Source organism: Halichoerus grypus, chromosome X, assembly GCF_964656455.1.
Source record: "Halichoerus grypus chromosome X, mHalGry1.hap1.1, whole genome shotgun sequence".
Taxonomy (NCBI): Eukaryota; Metazoa; Chordata; class Mammalia; order Carnivora; family Phocidae; genus Halichoerus; species Halichoerus grypus.
Genome location: NC_135727.1, coordinates 69,766,793 through 69,786,911, shown reverse-complemented (window position 1 = coordinate 69,786,911; position 20,119 = coordinate 69,766,793). Strand labels below are relative to the sequence as shown.

At 51.4% G+C, this 20,119-nt stretch overlaps 2 protein-coding genes across 9 annotated transcripts in view; one reads left to right on the top strand and one right to left on the bottom strand.

The window, feature by feature from the left end:
- Positions 1-20,119, top strand: part of LOC118552031 (NHS-like protein 2) — an 89,442-nt gene that overhangs the window by 50,410 nt on the left and 18,913 nt on the right. For 5 of the 7 annotated variants that reach the window (XM_078064446.1, XM_078064445.1, XM_078064449.1 and 2 more), the window contains exon 2: positions 17,026-17,181. The exons of 1 other annotated variant lie outside the window; for it this stretch is intronic. In XM_078064446.1, the coding sequence (XP_077920572.1) occupies positions 17,026-17,181 (156 nt within the window). The remainder of the gene's footprint in view (positions 1-17,025; positions 17,182-20,119) is intronic. One more of the 7 variants, XM_078064448.1, reaches the window with a different exon arrangement.
- Positions 12,060-16,861, bottom strand: RTL5 (retrotransposon Gag like 5). 2 transcript variants are annotated; one of them, XM_036118230.2, is made up of 2 exons: positions 13,105-16,861; positions 12,060-12,652 (listed from the first exon to the last, which is right to left on the bottom strand). In XM_036118230.2, the coding sequence occupies exon 1, from the start codon at positions 16,464-16,466 to the stop codon at positions 14,781-14,783; it is 1,686 nt and encodes a 561-aa protein (XP_035974123.1). In that variant the 5' UTR covers positions 16,467-16,861; the 3' UTR covers positions 12,060-12,652; positions 13,105-14,780. The 2 variants fall into 2 exon arrangements, with proteins under 2 accessions (XP_035974123.1, XP_035974124.1); XM_036118231.2 differs by having other exon boundaries at positions 13,131-16,861.

The following is a 20,119-nucleotide window of genomic DNA, read 5'->3' as shown; positions in this document are numbered from 1 at the left end:
GTTCTTATCTAAAAATATGTATGTATATGAACAAGGTAAAATTATGGGTGATTTCTTTCTCTAATCACCAGCCTTTGAAATGTGGCTAACTAGGAGATATCTTTGGAATCAAAATATTTGGTACATTCATATTAAACACATACATTAAAAAACACTCAATTGGACAAGAAATATGTATTGGGTCATAGATACCCAATGAGCAGAATTGAAGTTAAACTACAGGACTGCCATACCCGGGTCCCCATCTCCACCCAGGTACAAGAGGGCAGGTCTGGACTCATCAGGTCACATCGGAGCAAAGCACAAGGTCCCTCAGGGTTAGAAGGGAAGAGATGTGAGCCAGAGTCTGGTCCAACTGAGGAACCTCAATAGCAGTACCAAGGATTGGGGCGCCTAGGTGGCTCAGTCGGTCACGCATCTGCCCTTGGCTTGGGTCGTGATTTCGAGGTCCTGGGATCGAGCCCCATGTAAGGCTCTTGCTCAGCGGGGAGGCTGCTTCTCCCTCTCCCTCTGCTCCTCCCCCTGCTCGTGCGTGCTCTTGCTCTCTCTCTCAAATAAATAAATAAATAAATAAAATCTTTTAAAAAGAAACAGTACCAAGGATAGTTGGCCCCAGGGACGACACTGGGAGTTGGGCATGAAGACTGGGCAGTGGACTCCTCCTCAGGAAGGGAGAAAGAGGCCAGCTGAGAACCAGCATGGTCCTGGAAGCTGTGAGACCTTGCTGACTGCTGTGGAGAAGTCTCAGCATTCGATGAGAACTGCAGCTGGACCTCTGTCTGTGAAGGAGTTGGGTACAGCTAGCCAGCAGGGTCTGTGTCTCCTCTTGCCACCTGCATATCTCTAGGTGTCAGAAGACTCCCGATTGGGCTGTAGAATCCTGGTCCAGAACAGCTGACTTCAAGGTCACAATCGAGGTCAGGTTATTGGGGTGAGCGCGTGGTAAGCCTGAAGCCCCATCTGTGTGTGTGTGGCTCTAAGCCCCATTTTCCTCTTTTATTTTATTTTTTAAAGATTTTATTTATTTATTTGACAGAGAGAGACACAGCGAGAGAGGGAACACAAGCAGGGGGAGTGGGAGAGGGAGAAGCAGGCTTCCCGCAGAGCAGGGAGCCCGATGTGGGGCTCGATCCCAAGACCCTGGGATCCTGAACTGAGCCGAAGGCAGACGCTTAACCGACTGAACCATCCAGGTGCCCCCCATTTTCCTCTTTTAAACTATGGTACCTACAACAAAGACACTCCAGTAAGAGTCTACTAAGATCTGACTATGGTGCTTGTCTCTACAGAGTGTTTCTTTGCAGCCCAGGAAATAGTTTACTTTTCAATGGTAGCATACCTATTGATACATGGTCACTATGGAATATTCTAAGACACACTAGAATTTCTGCAGTGTATCACAAAGCTACCCTGATCTCATGCCGCGGCCTTTGTTTTGATGCTTGAGTATGATATTGTGGTATGTTTCTGACTTACAAAGGTTCTTTTCTGCATTGAGCTTTGTTTCTTTTAATTTTATTTACTTATTAGAGAGAGAGAGAGTGCCTATGAGCGGGGGGAGGAGCAGAGGGAGAGGGAGAAGCAGACTACCTGCTGAGCAGGGAGCCTGATGCGGGGCTCAGTCCCAGGACTGTGACCTGAGCCGAAGGCAGACGCTTAACTGACTGATCCACCCAAGTGCCCCTGTATTGAGCTTTATTGAGACCTAATGCATGCATATACCATACAATCTATCCACTTAAAATGTACAATTTCATGGGTTTTAGTATATCTAAAGAGTTGTGCGGCCATCGCCACAATTTTAGAACATTTTCAGCATCCCAGAAAGAAACGCTATACCCCATTCCCCCCCAACCCCTTCCCCAGCCCTAGGCAACCACTAATCCATTCTCTCTCTCTCTCTCTCTCTCTCTCTCTGGATTTGCTTGTCTTAGACATGTCATATAAATGGAATCATCCACTATGGGGCATAATGTGACTGGCTTCGTTCACATGATATGTTTTCAGGGTTCATCCTTGTTGTAGCATGCATCGGTTCCTCATTCCTTTTTATGGCTGGATAACCTTCCCTTGTATGGCTATACCGCATCTTGTCGATTTCTCCATTCACCAGCTGATGCACGTTAAGTCGCTTCCACTTTTTGGCTATTGTAAACAATGCAGCTGTGACCATTCCTGTACACGTTTTTGCATGGATGTGTGTTTTCATTTCTCTTGGGTATATGCCTAGGAGTGGAAGTGCTGGGTCTTGGGACAATTCCATATTCAGCATATTGGGGAACTGACCATTTTCCAAAGCAGACGCACCATGTTACATCCCCACCAGCAATGTGAGAGAGTACTGGTGTCTCCACGTCCTCGTCAACATTAATCTGACTTTTTGATTATAGCCATCATAGCGGGTGTGAAATGGGATCTTGTTGTGCTTCTTTTTTTTTTTTAAGATTTTATTTATTTATTTGAGAGAGAGAGAGAGTGAATGAGCACAAGCAGGCAGAGCACAGGCAGAGGGAGAGGGAGAAGCAGACTCCCTGCTGAGCAGGGAGCCCGATGCGGGGCTCGATCCCAGGACCCTGGGATCATGACCTGAGCCGAAGGCAGACGCTTAACCATCTGAGCCACCCAGGCGCCCTCGTTGTGCTTCTTATTTGCATTTTCTGAATGACTACCGATGTTGATCATCTTTTTATGTGTTCAGGGGCCATTTGTATATCTTCTTTGGAGAAACATTTATTCAGATCCTTTGCCCGTTTTTGAGTTGGGTTCTTTGTCTTTTTATTATCGCTTTGTAAGCCGTGTTTATAAGCTCTAGCTACAAGTCTGTCACACATATGATTTGCGAATACTTCCTGTCATTCTGTAGGGTGTCCTTTCACGCTTTTCATGGCATTGTTTGTAACAGAAGACTTTTACATTTTGATGGGCTGCAATTTATCTATTATTTTCTTCTGTTGCTTGTGCTATTAGTGTCATATCGAAGAAATCATTGCCTAATCCGGGATCTCAAAGATTTACGTCTGTATTTCCTTCTAAGTTTTAGAATGTTAGCTGTCACATGTAAGTCTTTGATCCATTTTGAGTTTAATGTTGTACGAGTGTGAGAATAAATTTCAACTTCATTCTCTTGTGGTGGGAAATCCAGTTGTCCCAGTAGCACTTGTTGAAAATACTATTCTTTCTTCATTGCATGGACTTGACGTCCTTATCAAAAACCAACTGGCCACAGATGTGTAAGTTTATTTCTGGATTCTCAGTTGTGTTTCATCGATCTATATGTCTATTCTTATGCTATTAGCACACTAGTTGGATGGCTGTAGCTTTGTATAAAGTTTTGAAATCAGGAAGTGTGGGGGTCCTCCAACTTTGTTCTTTTTCAAGATTGTTTTGGCCCTTCTGGGCCCCTTGAATTTCATATATATTTTGGTATCAACTTGTCTATTTCTACAAAGCATCTAGCTGGGCTTCTGACAGTGATTGCATTGACTCTGTAGATCATTTGGGGGAGTATTGCCAACTTAACAGTATTAAATATTTCCACCCATGAACATGGGATGTCTTTCCATTTGTTTCGATCTTCTTTAATGTCTTTCAACATGTTTTGTAAGTTTTCAGTATACGAGTCTTGTACCACTTCTAATTTATTCTAAGTGTTTTATTCTTTTGATGCTATTATAAATTATTTTCTTAATTTATTTCAGATTGTTCATTGCAGGTGTATAGCAATAAAATTTTTATATTGTGGGGTGCCTGGGTGACACAGTCATATAAGTGTCTGACTCTTGGCTTCGGCTCAGGTTGTTATCTCAGGGTGGTGAGATCAAGGCCCGCATTGGGCTCCACACTCAGCACGGAGACTGCTTGTGACTCTCTCTCTCCCTCTCCCTCTGCCCCTGCCCCCCTGCTCTCTCTCTCTCTCAAATAAATAAATAAAATCATAAAAAAATTTATATTGACTTCATATCCTGTAAACTTGTTGAACTCAGTTATTAATTCTAATAGTCTTTCAGCAGATTCTTTAGGATTTCTATATGCAAGATCATGTCATCTGCACATATAGCTTACTTCTTCCTTTCCAATCTTTCCAATGCCTTTTAATTCTTTCTCTTATCAAATTGCTCTGGCCATAACCTCCGGTACAATGTTGTATAGAAGTGGTGAGAATGGAAACCCTTATCTTGTTTCTGATCTTAGAGGGGAAGAGCTTCTAGTGTTTCACCATAGTGATGCTACTGTGGGCTTTTCGTAGATGCTTTTTGTCAGCTTGAGGAGGTTCCTTTCTATTACTAATTTGTTGAGTGTTTTTGTTTTTTCGTTTTTATCATGAAAGGGCATTGGATTTTGTCAAATCCCTTTTCTCTGTCTGTTGAGGTAATGATGTTTCTGTTTTTTTATTGTACTGATTACTGTATTTCATCAATTAATTTTCAGATGTTACAAGTTTACATATTGGCCATGGTGTATGATCCTCTTTATATATTGCTGGATTTGGTTTGCTAGTGTTTTGTTGAAGAATTCTGTGCCTGTTATTTATAAGAGATATTGGTCTGTACTTTTAGTTTCCTGTGAAGTTTTTGTCTAGTTTGGGTATCAGGGTAATATTGGCCTCATATTATGAGTTGAGAAGTATTATGCTATGAATGAGTTTGTGAAGAATTGATGTTAATTCTTCTTTCAATGTTTGGTAAAATTCACCAAAGAAGCCATATGTATCTGGACTTTTCTTTGTGGGTAGTTTTTTTTTCTTAGATTTTATTTATTTATTGAGAGAGATAGAGAGAGAGAGAGCAGGGGGAGGAGCAGAGGGAGAGAAAGAGAGAGATCCCAAGCAGACTCCACGCTGAGCATGGAGCCCTACACAAGCCGTGATCTCATGACCCTGGGATCGTGACCTGAGCCGAAATCAAGAGTCAGAGGCTTAACCAACTGAGCTACCCAGGTGCCCCTCTTTGTGGGTAGGTTTTTTTTTTTTTTAAGATTTTATTTGAGAGAGAGAGAGAGAGTGAGAGAGAGATCACGAGCAGGGGGGAAGGGCAGAGGGAGAAGCAGACTCCCCACTGAGCAGGGAGCTTGATGCGGGACTCGATCCCAGGACCCTGGGATCACGACCTGAGCCGAAGGCAGCTGCTTAACCGACTGAGCCACCCAGGTGCCCTTTGTAGGTAGCTTTGACTACTAATTCAATCTCTTTACTTACTAGAGGTTTATTTGGAGTTTCTATTTATTCTTCAGTCATTTTCAGTAGTTGTTGTCTATCTAGAAATGTATGCATTTCATCTAAGTTATATAATTTGTCATACAATTATTCATAGTTATTCTTTATAATCCTTTAGATTTCCAGTTTGATTGTAATGTCCCCTCTCTCATTTCTGATTTTAGTAATTGAGGTCTTCTCTCCCTTATTCTTAGTCAATCTGGCTAACCAAAGATCTTTTGTATCTTCATTTGGTCCTCAGTCTCCTTCTGCCTGTGTTTGGGAGCCTTGACCAACCTAAGAACATACACATATTTCTCTTATAGTAAATTTAAGTCTTCTTCACGTTCCCGCATATGGAGCTCTCAGCCTGCCCCCTGCCCCCAAAGTATACTGTTCTGTTCCCTTGAATAACTGAGGTAGATTCATTCTTTTTTTTTTTTTTTCTTTTGAGGTAGATTCATTCTGAACCAGCTTCTTTATTAGCCAGTGGCTGTACTTCATAAGGCTATCACAATTTTACCCTCTCACTTTGGAAAATGAGCTGCAGCCTTTTTAGCACAGGACCATTGGCCAAGTATTGCTCATTTCTGAGTAAATATCAGGGCCCAAGGAAGAGAAGAAGGCAGCAGACCAGCAAGCAAGGCTTTGTGAGTAGGCTTGGGGCCTGTTTCTTATGAACAGTGCTCTCGTTGAGTCTTGAATGGGAATAGAAGCAAGTTAGAAAAGCAGAGGCCTACTGCTGTTTTGACCATTTGTGTCCTTGGCCACAGCGCCCAGGACTGTGCCGCCCTGGTTGGCAAGGACTCGGCTGACGGGTGGCAAAGTCAGGAATTCGGGGGAAAAGCATTCGGGATTCTGGGAAAGTGTCGATTCTGACCATTGTTCTGGGATTCGTGGCACAGTTAGCAATCTCTCCCCTTCCCTCTGTGAGCCTCAAAGCCTGGCTGGGATGCTAGGGTAGAAGAATCCATGAGCTCAGAAACTGTCTTGGAGCCAACAAAATGTCCACTGCAAGATTATTTCCAGACTAATGAGCTATGTGTGTGTGCAGGCAGGTCCAAATTGTAAAATGGAGCGAAACCCACCAAGATTTCATTGGTAAGGAAGCGCCAACAAATCAACTCTTAGGGATGGGTGTGTGGTGAGCTTAAAACTCAAACCCAGTGTGGCAGCCTCGGCCCCACCCTGGGCTGCTGACTCAGGACCAAGAGGAAGACGGAGCTGCCAGACTTCATGATTTCTGTAAACAGTTCTTGAAAGAGAAACCACACACTTGTCTTTCTGCCAGCCCCCAGCTTCTCCTCACAGCTGACAGTACCAGCCATTGTCTTTTCTCTCACACCCCAGGGCCGGGCTCCTTCACTTGAGCTCTGTGCACCTCAAAGGGCCGTGTGGAGAGAATTTAGGGGGATCCATGAACTTGGATGGGAAAACTCTCTGTTCCTTTTTTTTTCCCCACTGAGCTCTAACAGAAATTTAGCATTTCCCCAAATTCGGAGTGTTGGCAGCAAGCCAGAATAGTATTAGCAGTATCTGTTACTTTAGCCCCAATAGAAATCACAAACATTTTCATATCACATTACAGTCGTATCTCACAAAAAGTTACTTATGCTCATCATCGCTTCGAGACTTCTACCTCTAGATGTGCCGCTAACTCTGGCGATTTGGTGCATTATTAAAGTAGTGCTACAACTACCCACAATTTCTTAAAGATATTTTAGAACTGTCTCAATAGGAGTGGTTTCCTTTGTAATTCCATGTATTTTATTTTATGCACCCAAACACATTATTCTGAGAAGTGGCTTCGCCAAACTGCTGAGAGGGATCTTTGACCGAAAAGAGATTAAGACCCCGGCTCTGGATCTTGGTGCTTTCCTGCTCCACTGGCCCCATTTCTGACCCACAGAATTTTCCTTGTATTACTGGAGGGCTCAAAGCACTTGCAGGCTAGTGCCATGACATTGAGCAAGTTAAACTATCCATGCCATTTCTTTTTTTTTTAAAGATTTTATTTTTTTATTTGAGAGACAGAGCACACGCATGAGCGGGGGGAGGGTGGGGGGGAAGGGGCAGAGGCAGAAGGACAAGCAGACTCCCCGCTGAGCAGGGAGCCTGACTCAGGCTCGATCCCAGGCCCCTGGGATGATGACCCGGGCTGAAGGCAGAGGCTTAACCGACTAAGCCACCCAGGCGCCGCCAAATCCATGCCATTTCTTAACCTGCAAAATGGGGACTAAGAATGCTACCTACTTTATATGGTTGTTGTAATCATTCAGTGAGTTAATAAATGTAAAGCACTTAGCGCCCAAGAAATAGTAAGTGCTAATAAGTATTAGCTATTTTTATTGCTGTTGGTTCGTATCAATTATTTTGCCAATGTATACTATTTTTTTTTAAAGATTTTATTTATTTATTTGACAGAGAGAGAGCAGGAGAGCACAGGCAGGGGGAGCGGCAGAGGGAGAGCGAGATGCAGGCCCCCCACTGAGCAGGGAGCCCGATGCGGGGCTCGATCCCAGGACTCTGGGATCGTGGCCTGAGCCCAAGGCAGACGCTTACCAGACTGAGCCCACCCAGGCGTCCCTACTTTTAGAAATTGAAATGGGGCTTAGAGAAGTGAAGTAACCAACCTAAGGGTATCCAACAAGGAAGTGGCAGAGCCAGGGTTCAAAGCCAGGTCTGTGGGATTCTCAAGCCCCGTGGAGGTTCCTCTCCACCACACCGCTGAGAGGGAGTGATGGTCCCCCAAAGAGATGGAGGCCACTGACAGGTGGTGGGTTGGGAATGAACAATCAGCTCTGCAAACTCTTGCTTTCTCTTTCTTACCCAACTCATTCCAGCTGTCCACACCTCCAGCTTGATTGGGCTGTGTGGGAACACAGTGCTTGCCTGCCATCAGCCCTCAGCCAGACCTTAGGAGGCCAGTACTCCTTCCAAAGCCTACTGCCGGTGCAGCCCTCACTTGCAAAGGGGGACAAGCGCATGTTCTCACACTAAACAGCAAGCAGCCTCGCAGCAACAAATTCATTTGGAATCCTGAACCAGCCTCCACTCCCAGGTGGAACTCGGGCTTCACAGAGGGGTTGGGAGCAGGGAAGCAAGGGAGGGCTCAGAAGGGCAAGAATTGGTCTGGGAAGCGAAGGCAGCTTTGTGGAGGAAGTGAGCTTTGAACTGAGAAGATTGCCAGTTGGAGTGGGGCCAGGAATGCTGATGAATTCTTAAAGCAGCGAGTATAGGGTGTGCAAAGGCCCAGAGGCATGAAAGGACCTGGTACGCAAGGAAAGAAGGGAGTGTAATTCAGGCTGTCTGGGGTTTGGACTGAATGGAAGAGGGAAGAATGATGGCGTGGACGGATGAGATGGCATAGGTAGTTTATGACCAGACAGTGAAGAATGCCAGAATCAGATCCCCAAGTCTTCCAGTAGAGGAAGGAGAGCCCTTGAAAAGTTTTTGAATAGGAGCAACAGGACCAGATTTGTGTGTTCAAAGGACCATGCCCACCCACCCCTCAAGCGTATGGGAAGGTGGATTGATTAGAAGGGGTAGAGACTACTAGAAGCTGGTCAGACCCGGCAGGGAGTCTACCTCAGTAGTTCCGGTGAGAGATGAGGAAAGGCGGCACTGTGGGGGAGAAGTCCGGAACTTCTGGACATTCTCTGTGGTTCTTGTGTCCATGGTTAAGTGGTGAGGAAGAGGTAGGATGGCAATTGCGGCGGGGCACTTGCCCTCTTCAAGTTTGGTTTGTGTGGGGGGTGGGGGTCTCATGAAGCAGGGCTTCCTTAGGCCAGAGGACAATTGCCATGAATTCACACTCTAACACCTTCCCCTTGAGCCTCTTTCTCCTATTAACAGCCCACAGCAAGAGCAAAATAAAAAGCCAGGGCCCTACTTTCTGGCACCCCTCTCCCAGGGGAGTCGCTGAGGTGAGGGGCCCCCGCTGCACCCCTTTGGGTGGCAGGCAGGAAGGGGAGAGGGGATGTAAGGAGCAGGTCAGAGCCCGCCCTCTGTCAGAGGAAATATCCACCCTCCTGAGCTTTTCAAGAGATTGTTTTCTTCCAAGTAGGTCCCACCGTTACCATGGCAACTAAGAGCCCTGAGCTTTGTGTTTCTGTGTCTATTGAGTCCCTGGGGAGAAGTGGCCTGCGGAGCTTTCTCTCCTCTGGTCAGGATGCAGGAAGTGCTAGCCAAAAGTGGATCCTCCCAGCCCCATTTAGGGGGTAATCTCTTGCCTCCTTAATGCCTGTCCTTATCCCTGGGGAGAGGCCAAGGCTCCACAGGAGTCAGTTCTGGTGGTCAAGTTTAAAGGCTTAGGCTCCAATGATCTGGTTTCTCAGGGCCGGAATTCTGCATCCATCCTATGGCACATCTCTTTCAAAAGGTGCAATCTGAGGGCACCTGGGTGGCTCAATGGGTTGAGTGCCTCCCTTTGGCTCAGGTCATGATCCCGGGGTCCTGGGATCCAGCCCCGCAGCGGGCTCCCTGCTCAGCGGGGAGCCTGCTTCTCCTTCTCCCTCTGCCCACCGCTCCTCTTGCTTGTGCTCTCTCTCTCTCTCTCTCTCAAATAAATAAAATCTTTAAAAAAAAATGCAATCTGAGCAGGTGTCCAGGAGGGGCGAGCTCACACCAGACCATGGCACATGCTGGGGGGACTGTTGCACAAATATTTCTTGATCACTTACTGTGGGCTAGTACGGGATCTCCAGGCTGGTTTCTGCTCCGGGGAGCTCTAAGGGAAGGCTCAAAACCAAACTGGCCATTAAATGTCGCTGGGGATAGTTGTCCCCAAGGCTCTTTTCTGCAGGAGGCTAGGCATTAGCACTGTCTAGGGAGCTTTTTAGAAACAGCAATTCCTGGAGATTCTAATTCCACCAGTGTGGGTGTGAGTGGAGGGTGGAGGTTAAGAGTTCTGGGTGTCAAACCACTGGAGTTCACAGTCGAACTCAAGTGAGTGACCTTGAGCTGCCAGTTCCTCACAGAATGAATGATGGGAAGGAACAGTGGGGCCTGCTTCACAGGCAGCAAGATGTTCTCTGCCTTCCTCCACCCCTTGGCAACAGGGTGTTTGTTGTTTTTTTTTTTAATCCAGCAGCCCATTTATTCACTCAAGCTATGTATCAAGCTAGGTTTGAGATCCTGCTGTGTACCCAGCCTTGCGCTGGGCACCAGGGACCCCACAGTGACTAGACAGATGAGGAAGCTGTGGCCTGAATAGGAATGGGACTCATGCAAGGTTCCAGATGGAGTCCGTGGCAGGGCCGGACTGGAATGCTGGGTTCTTTCCCCTAGACTCACAGGGCTTGTGACTGCGGGGGTGTGAGGCAAGGCTCACCCTACTCTTATTTTCCCCCAGCTGCTCTGATGGGCCACGACACAATCTGGGCTCGCCTATCCCTACCTGTGATGGCATGAGAAATTCTGGGGGTGCTAGAGACCTTATCTGGCCCCCCCCCCGAAGCAGAATGGGCAGCCCCGGGGCTCACTGAGACAGCCCACGGTGCCACAGCCCCATCCCTCCCCGAGAAGGGGCAGTCAGCCACACACTCACACATACTCGTCACCTTAAACTCGGCACCCTACTCAGCAGGCCCTTCCCTGACGGGTGGAGCTTGCCCCCTGGCTGTTCTCCCAGAGCCTCCAGAGACAGTGGCCCTGATGCGTAGATCTGGCTGCTTTGGCAAAGACCCAGAATCCAGTCAGGTTGAGCCTTGAGCTCCTCAGGGGGCTTCCTTGGGATCAGCATGGTGTATTAGAAGTGAGAGGGTATGGCTTTGGGGGTCACAAAGACCCGAGTCCCCCCATGGAACCTAATATCGCTGAGATTCAGATCCGTCAGCTCTCAAAGGAGACACATTATCTGCTGCATTGACTTGTTGTGGGAATGAAATGAGATTTGTTGGCAAAAGTGCCCGGTACATGGTCAGAAACATGCCCGTTCCCCGCCCCCCTTCCTTTCTCTTCCTCCCTCCCTCCCTCCCTCTTAAAGGGGCAAAGCAGATGTGCTTCTGAAACCGGGCTTTGTTTCTCATTGTGCTCCTGTAAGCTGGGGCGGGGGGGGGGGGGGGGGGGGGGGGGGAGGGTGGGCAGGACAGGGTGGACAGGCAGATCCAGGAAGCAGTAGGACCAAGGGAGTGGAGGCGGAGAGAGCTGACTACTGGGCAGCCGGGGAGCTGTGGAAAAGCTACTTTGCCCCTGTAAACCTTGGGCGATGTGAAAAACACTGGTACCTAGTAGGGAGCTCCATAAACATTCCCACCCACTGTCCCAGGGGTGGGGGGGGGGGGAAATTCCAGTTCATAGCTGGGAAACGTTAGCAAATCCAAGAATGGGATTCTGTTTCTTCTGACCCCAGAGTCTGTGAGGAGCCCTGAAATCTTGCTGGGAGGGTCTCTGCTGAACTGCTCTGGGCAAGTGTATTTAAAATTCGTCAGCAGCAAGATCAGTCGTGTCCGGTAGCACCACCTAGTGCCCCAAAGTGGAAGGGCCCTCCCGCCTCACCACCCCCCTCCCTTCTATGTCCTCTGTGTGCGCGCGCGCACGCGCGTGCGTGTCTCTTGGGGACCAGGAGAGGTGCCGTTATAGGATGATAGGACTGGGCCACTCGTACTTTCATATCCCAGGATGCGGAGAACTAATGCTGTTTTTCAAGATAAGTAGTCTTTTTACCTCCCTCCCTCCCAACAACTGCCATCCCCAAGTGCGTAGGACTCTAGGTAGGTCCCTTGGGCCTTGCTGAGCCTCAGTTTCCTCATCTAAGGATTGCAAGGCTTCAGGCTAGGGTTGATTCAGGCAAGGTGCCTGGGAAATGATCTCTGATGCCTACGGAGTGCTCATCTATGTTTGCTCAATAACCCAGAGAGATGCAGTCTTTACACACCCTTTATATTTTTATTGAGGAGAAAGCTTTAGCATACAGAACAATTTCTTATCTTCACAACACAGTAATGCAACAATAACACGATAACAATAACACATTTGTTTCAAACGGGTTTCCTCCCGAGTCTCTGGGAATCCTTGGGCTGCCTTCATACCCCTGGCATGCATTTTCCCCCCCCACCCCCCACCCCTCTTTCAACCCAAGAGAGCACCCAAAGCCCATAGTTCTTCTTACAGCTCTTGTGGCTGTTACATCACAACAAATATTAAAGATCCGGGAAAGGTGGGGGAAGAGGGTCCAAGGGAAGCCCAAGCCCCCCCTGCCACCAGAGGGCCAGAAACCAGCTCACTGCTCATCCGCTCTTTCCCTGGCTGAGGCTACAAGGGCTCAGGGTGAGAGGCACCACGGGAACAGCAGGGCCTGTGCTGAAGGGTCCCTGGAGGTCGGGGTGCAAGGCACCTGTCCTTTGCACTTCTCCGGCAGGGACGTGGGCAGCAGGGCCAGCGTGTCGACCGTCAGCAAACAGGGTCCACAGCCTAGAAGGATAGCCGTTCCCCTTCTGGGACTCTCTCCTGAGGAAATAGCTGAAAAACAGACAAAATTTTCTTTATGCGGTTGTTGACCACTGTACCAATGGGAATGGAGAACACCAGGCAACTGAAATGTCCAACAAATCAGGAGACTGCTTAAATAAATTATTCGGTATGCATGACTGCCTAGGTGGCAGCCATTTTAAATCCTGCTGATCAAGAGCTTACAGCATGATCTCAGCTTTGAAAAGACAGAGGGAGAACATGCTAGAAGGGCATCAAAGTGTTAACAGTACTCGCGTCTGTGTGGCCGGATTCTGGATGTCTGGGGGTGTTTTGGCCTTAACGGTTTTCTCTACTTTCCAAATTTTCTATTATGATTATCTATTACTTTTCTCCTTAGAGGAGGGGGGAGCCTTTGTAAAAGGTAGCAACAGGTTCTAGAAACCCGGCTCCACGGATTCCCCAGGCTGAGAAGCGTGTTATAAACAAAAGGGGCTTCTTACCTCCCACTGACGAATAGAGACCTCACCAGAAACCAGCCGGAGGACTGGGTTTCTCTGTGACTCCTCTTCCTTCAGCTCCTTCCGCTTGCCTCCAGGCTCAAAATCCTAAGGCTGGGCTGAGGTTATCTGTCAGACTCCGGTGAGGAACAGAGGCATCATTTACTATGCTTTCTTCCCTCTAGCCACAGACACTTTGGCTGCACTTGTCCAGCTGCCAGGCACTGTGCAGGAAGCTCAGTGTGGAGGGCAGTTCGGGCCAGCAGCGGATCTGGCTGCCATTCTGGGGCCAGACTGACATAGTGTATGTTTTTCACTGCCGAAGCAGTGTTTTCTGGACCCGAGACAAGCAGCAGGACTCTTTATGGGCGGCCCTGGGTTCGTACCCAGAAGTCCCCGGAGTTATTAGGAGGCAGTCACCCTCTTAAGCCTCATTGTCTAATCGAAGCCCAGCACCGGGCCATGGCTTGCCCCCCGCCCCCCCATGTGAGAAACATGAGGACGTCCCAGCTGCAAGGCTGTAGACAGAACCTTCCTCTCTCCTCTCAGAACCAAGGAATCCTTGAAGTCGAAGTTAAAGACCAGGCCTCGGGCCTTCTCTCTCTTTGGCAGTCCAGGAAAGAAAGGCCAGTCGGGCCTCCTCTGGCACCCCAAGGATGGCGAGTCTCCTGCAAAGGCCTTTGGCTGGGGGCTGCAGTCCAAGGCCCGGCCGGGGAAGGAGACCACCGTCCCTAAGGAAAGAGTCACTCCTTACAATGTCAAGCTGAGTTGTTGCTGCGGCTGCCTCCTTCTCCTCCCCCTCCTCTTACTCCCCCTCCGCTCCCCCTCCTCCTCCCTTTAGGCAACATCCAGAGAGAGAAGGGTTAGAGCCTGTAATCTTGGGCTCTGTCTGCTGGGGATGCCCAGGAAGGCAGTGTGGTGAGAGGAGAGGGTCCCGGGCTCAGCGAGCTGGTCCAGGGGCCCTGATGCATGGGTCTGTGGGCCGGAGGAGCCAGCTTGCTGGGTCAGTCAAGAGCCCATCTCAGCCGTGTTGTCCGTTTCACATGTGACTTTGCACACACTCACTGGGCTGGATGCAGGGGTTCTCTTCAAGGCCCTTATGCTGGGGGGGGGGGGGGCGGGGGCTTGAAGCAAATGTCGGCTTCTCGTACATCTCTTGATACCATCCTGCTCTCTGTCGATTATATCGAGTCAGTGGCCTCAATGGCTTTAGGAGTTCGGCGTAGCCTGTCCTTTCGCTCGTGGGGGCAGATCAGTGAGGCATTGGGTGCAGTCCTGGCGAACCAGTCCGAGGATAAAACCGTAGAACACAGGGTGACTAAACGCAGGAGAGGTGAGGGTTAGGAACAACCAGAGGGGAAATTACAAGAGGGCGACCAGTTCTTTTATGGGAACAGGCCCAGAAACCTGCTCTCTAGCTCGTGGCAAGACTGAGCAGAGCGCACTCCAGGAGGACAGCTACTGCTGATCCCTTCTTTCTCGGGTGGCCTTGCCTGGACACGTGTCACTCTCTGGTCACGGGTGCAAGACGCTCTGGAGTTCTGTAGGTCTTCTTCGGGCTCCACAGGTCTGGAACTCCCTCAAGTACTGGTCAGCAAATAGGGCAGGCGTGGCAGCGATAGCAGGGGCAGGGGACGCTGTAGAAGGGTGTGTTCTGCGCGGCGAGCTCGCCCCAGCTCTCACACGCGAATTCGGCCGCGGGCGGCCCGGTGGCCCCCCTGTCTCGGAGTGAGGCGGAACAGCACGGGGGGCCGCCTTCGAATTTGGCGTTGCCCCAGGCGACCTGCGCGGCGAATCAGCGGGGGCGAACTGTAGAACGGCGAATTAGTGCCCGGAAGGCCCTCCAGGAGCGGGACGCGATTCTGGTTCCTCCTTCTGCTGGGCTGCACTATGGGAGGCGAAGCATCTAGGAAATTCTCGTGGTAGTAGCCAGTGGTCTGGGATGACGCGTGGGCAACGGTCGGCTCCATCTCCATCATCTCGTCCAGGTCATCGTCTTGGGTCTCATCCTCTGACTCTGGTTCCGGCTCCTGGTCCCCCTCCTGGTCGGCGTCGGGATCTGGCTGCGGGACCGGGCACACAAATTCACCCTTGTTCTCTTCATCCTTGACTGTCTCCACGTCCACCTCCTCGTCCACGTCCACCTCCTCGTCCTCGTCCTCCTCTTCCTTCTCTTCCAGTTTCTTCTTCATCTCCTCCAGCTGCTTCTTCCGCATCTCTTCCTGCTTCTTCCTCTTCTCCTCCTCCTCCCTCGCCTCCTCCTGAATAGCTCTCACGCGCCTCCGCTGCTCCCTGTCGTAAAGCCTGCGCCTGCGTGTCTCTTCATCTTCGTCACTGTGGAAATCTTCTTCATCACTGTCTTCGTTAGGGTCCGCAGCGAAAGGAAAGAAGATGTTGCGGACCCCCGGGAGCGGGATCGGCTTGGGCACGCGCACTTTCCTCTCTATCTCCACACACTCGAGAATCAGCTCATCCAGGTCGGCCATTTCAGTGGACCATAAGAGCTCCTTGCGGAAGAATTCTGACAGGCCTTTAAGGAACTGGTTTTGAAGGCGGCAGTCATCCCAAGACAAGAACTGGGCCAGGAACTGAAAAGCATCTGCATAGCTGCCTAGGGTACAGTGGCCCTGCCTGAGCTTGCGGATGGCCTTTTTAGCCACGCTCGGGGGGATGGGGCCGCAGAATTCCTTGCGGATCTCATCCAGGAAGCGTGGGAAGTTGGCACGCAGGGGGCTTCCTTCCCGGGTGACCGAGATGGCCCAGTTCTTGGCCTGGCCCGCGAAAAAGGAGATCAGAAAGGCCACCCGCTCGGCGCCCCCGGGGAAATGATCCTCGTGGTCAGCTATGAAGGTCTCTAGCTTCATCAGGAATTCGGCCAGGTAGACCGGGTCGCCCGAGAAGGGCTCTAACTCGGGCCGCTCCAGCGGCGGCAGAGGAGGCTGCGCGGGCAGCTCCTTGGCTGGGGGCGGGGGCAGCGCCGGCGGGGGCGGGATGGCCAGCGGGGGAGGGTCGACGGGCGCGTCGGAGGTACCGCAGTCCTGGATCACGCTAATCAACAGTTCGTCCGAGGCGTACTCGGGCTCCGCGCGAGGGGGGGGCCAGCACAAGAAAGGCAGCTCCCCCTCGGGAACTGCGTCGATCTCGCTGAGCGGGAACTCAAAGTTCTCCTCGGCAAGGACGGGCACCACCGGCACTGGCCAGCGGATGTAGCTCGACACGTTGCCCCGCAAGGAGTTAACCTCGGCTAGGGCTCTTCCGAGCTGAAGGCCCAGATTGGCATTCTCCCCGCGAAGGGCATTTAATTCTTCTCGCAGGGCCACGTTCGCCATGCGCAGGCTGTTTAGATTTCCGGCGGCCTCGGACATCAGGATTAGCTCAGGGGCCCCGGGTCTGAGGGCGGGGGCGCAGGTGGAGGGGGGTGGGGAGCTGGAGGCCGCGAGAGGAGGCTGAAATGCGGCGGCGGGGCGCGTGCGGGGGGAGGGGAGCGGAGCGCCGCGGCGAGGCGCGGGAGAGGCCGAGCCACACCCACTGGGGCGAGCACGGAGGGCGGGCGCTCCGGCCGGAGGGCCCAGCGGCTCGGCCCGGGGCGCTTTACCTCGTCCCAGGGATCGGATCGGAGAGGGCGGGCGGGCGGCGGCGGGAGCCGGGAGGCGCCGGGAGCCGAGGACGCGGGCGGCGGGCGGCAGGCGGCGGCGGGGCGAGCGGAGGCTGGCGGAGCGGGAGGGAGTGCACTGCGGCAGGATCTGTCGAGGAAAAATCTTGCGGCTCGCGAGTCCCCGCCTTTTAAGCGCAGCGTCGCACCGCCCCCCCACCCCCGGCGGGGCGGGTCTTAGGGAACGGCGGGCGCCCACTGGCCGCCGCGCACCGCCCCCCCGCCCCCCCTCCCTCCCGCCTGCGCCTCTCACTGACTCTCTCCTTCCCTAGCTGCAGCTAATTCGGGTCGGGAAAACGCGACAGCGACTGCCCACTCGAGGTCGTCATGGCGACAGCCAGTGAACGTGTTCCTCTCCTCGGGCAGGCCCCCGAGTGTAGAGGAGCTGCTTCGAGAGGCGCAGCTCAATCTCCAGAGCCTGTTGCAAGGTACTGAGAGGGAGGGGGGCTGCGGCCGGAGCCCACAGGCGAGATGCGCAGCGGCTGGAGGGAGGCGCAGAAGAAAGAGGACAGGGACCAGCGAGAGAAAAAAAAGAGAGAGAGAACGGTTGAAACCCCACTGAAAAACAAAAAAAACACAGTTTCCCATCTTTTTACCTTCCAGACTAAAGGATTCGAGAGGGCTCGGTTTCTCCTGGCTGTTTACTCGCCACCCCTCCCTTCCACCCCCGCCCCTTTATTTTTCAGTTCAGGAGGCCACGGGGGGCGGGGGGGGGCGGGGAAGGACGGAGGCAGAAGCAGGGCAATGGTCAAGCCATTTATAAAGGGAGCTGGGTGAGAGACTCCCACAGGGTGGGCTCACAGACCTTTTAGACCCTCTCTTGCCACGTCACCCGTGCCTTTGGAATCCTCACACCCAAGGACAATGGAGGCATCTGCAGGGTCTCCCCCTCTGGGCTTCACCCACTCTGTTCTTGCCACGACCTGTCCGTGTGTCTCCTGGGGAGCACCTGCCTCATCAGAGTAAGCCCGACAGGGACGCCTGAGTGGCTCTGTCGGTTGAGCTTGAGCGTCCAACTCTCTATCTCAGCTCAGGTCTTGATCTCAGGATTGTGGGTTCGGTCCCTGCGTTGGGCTCCATGGTGGGCGTGGAGCCTACTTAAAAAAAACAAAAACAAAAACAAAAAGGAAGCCCGATACCCAGCACCCAGAGCTCTCCTCATCCCCAATTCCCAGCCCACTGTCTTTGGAGTACACAGATGAGCACGCTGTACACAAAGCTGGGTCCACACGATCCGGACACACAGCCCGGTCGTGGTGCCTGAGCAGTCAGACTGTGCATGCACCAGGCAGAGTGAGAAAACCCAGACTCTGAAATCAGACAGAGCTAGAATCTCATTCCCACCCCTCACCTAACTAGCTGTGGGATATTATGCAGAGTACCCAAAGCTTCAGATGAATCAGTCATCTTTAAAGTGAGATTCCAGTTCCCCACGCGGCACAGTTTTGTGAAAATTAAAAATGGTATGTAACCTGCTCAGCAAGAATATCTTGCAGCTGGAGAGACCCCGATAAGATGCACCGTCAACTCCCGGTACGTGTCCTTTGGAACACAGGCTTAGCTGGGCACAATATTAAAGTTAACACAAAGGAGAAAACAGTGCGGTCGCTGATAGGCCCTTACAAGACAAAAACCAGACACCTTGACCAGAGGGATTTAGCCTATGTAAGTGGCAAAGAGATGAAAACTCAGTGCTATGAGAGACACAACTGAGGTGTCACAGTATCTGGACGGAGGTTACAAGGGACGTGCATATGTCAAAATTCACTGAGCTGTGCACTGCAGGCTTGTACACCCTGCTGTGGGTAAGTTATATCTCCATGAAGTAGTTAATACAAATAAAATCTCAGTGGTAGTCGCAAGCTCCGTACCTACTCCAGGCACTCGCTGTCCCACTGAGGCCTCTCTTCCAGGCCCAGAAGCCCTTCCTCAATGTCTTCCAACCTCCAAACCGTACACTTTCTTCACAGTCCTCTTCTTGCCTCATTCAAAACCCTTTAACACTAGTTCTACACTTTGCTCATTCCCGTCGTGAGCACTCCCGCGAGCCACCTTGGGCCATCCAGCTCCAGAGGACTTGTATCGTTCTGAAGTGCTTTTTCTTTCATTTGTTCATTCATTTACTCATTCACCTACTAGTCCTGGGCTTATCACTTGTCCGCCTAACCAGACCGAACTTCTCGACAGAAAGAATCACATCTTTAGTACCCTTGTGTTTCCAGAAGCAGCCGGCACAGAGCTGGATCCCCAAGAGGTGCTCTGTAGGCATTTGTTGAGTGAACGTTAAGTGTGAGAAGAAGTCTTGTCAGCTCTCATTTATCCATACCAACGAAGGTTAACTCTTATGGAGAGTAGAGAATGGTAGCTGGGCCACCCAACTGGACTCCAGCCAAAACCCTCGCCTCCCTTGCCAGGGCAGTGGTGGTGACCTTAGAGAAGCAAGATTCCAAGGGACACCATGAGCCTTGCGTTCAGATAAGAGAGGAGCTGCCATGCAGAAAAGGAGTCAGTGTGCTCTGTGTTGCCACCATGGGCAGATTTAGGACCGGTGGGTGGAGGAAATCTAGAGGGAGGCAGATTTCACCTCAGGATAAGGAAGAGCTTTCCTGCCGTGCCTGGCAGCCCCAACTGTCCTTGGATGGAATGAGCTGCCTTGGGAGGACGGCAGCTCCCCTTCTCTGCAGGTCTGTGTGGAGGCTGAAGAAGCATCTAGAAGGGCTGCTGAGGAGGAACTCTGAGCCCAGAAGGGGGTGTTGGACCAGAGAACTTTTGAGGCCCCCCGGACTCCCAAGTTTCTATGAGTCTTAAAGTCTTTGTTCAGGTGTGCAGAGAGCCCCACCCCTGTTGGTCCTTTGCTCTCTCCTCATCTACTCATGGAAGCCCATTCAAATCTTGTGCATCCCTCCTATTCGCTGACAATGCCCTTCCACTTCTCCTTCCTTCTCGGCCACTACCTCTGCCTTCCCTCTCCCTCACCTTAGCCCCCTTGGACCTGACACAACCCACAGTGGGACTAGGGTGCAGGGAACCAGGCCCTCGGAGGCTCAGATGAGAGTTCTTGAGATCCAGGGGAGCCCTCCACATTGGACTTCCCAGCGCACATTTCTTCCTGCTTCACACAGGTCCTTTCCCTGGTAGGCTTGCAGAAAACCTGAGGAGCTGCAGGGCTTCAGAGAAAGGTGTCTGCACCCTGAGGCTCTCCTCTAAGTTGAGCCCCTAAGGTGGGGGCCGGCAAGACATGGGCTTGGTCTGCGAACCAGCGCAACTCGACTCTACCGACTCTCTTTTCTCCTCGGCCCTCGCAGTCCTGGGAAGTAGGCATTTTTCCGTTTCCGAAGCCAGAGGCTCGGACGCTGGGCCAAACCG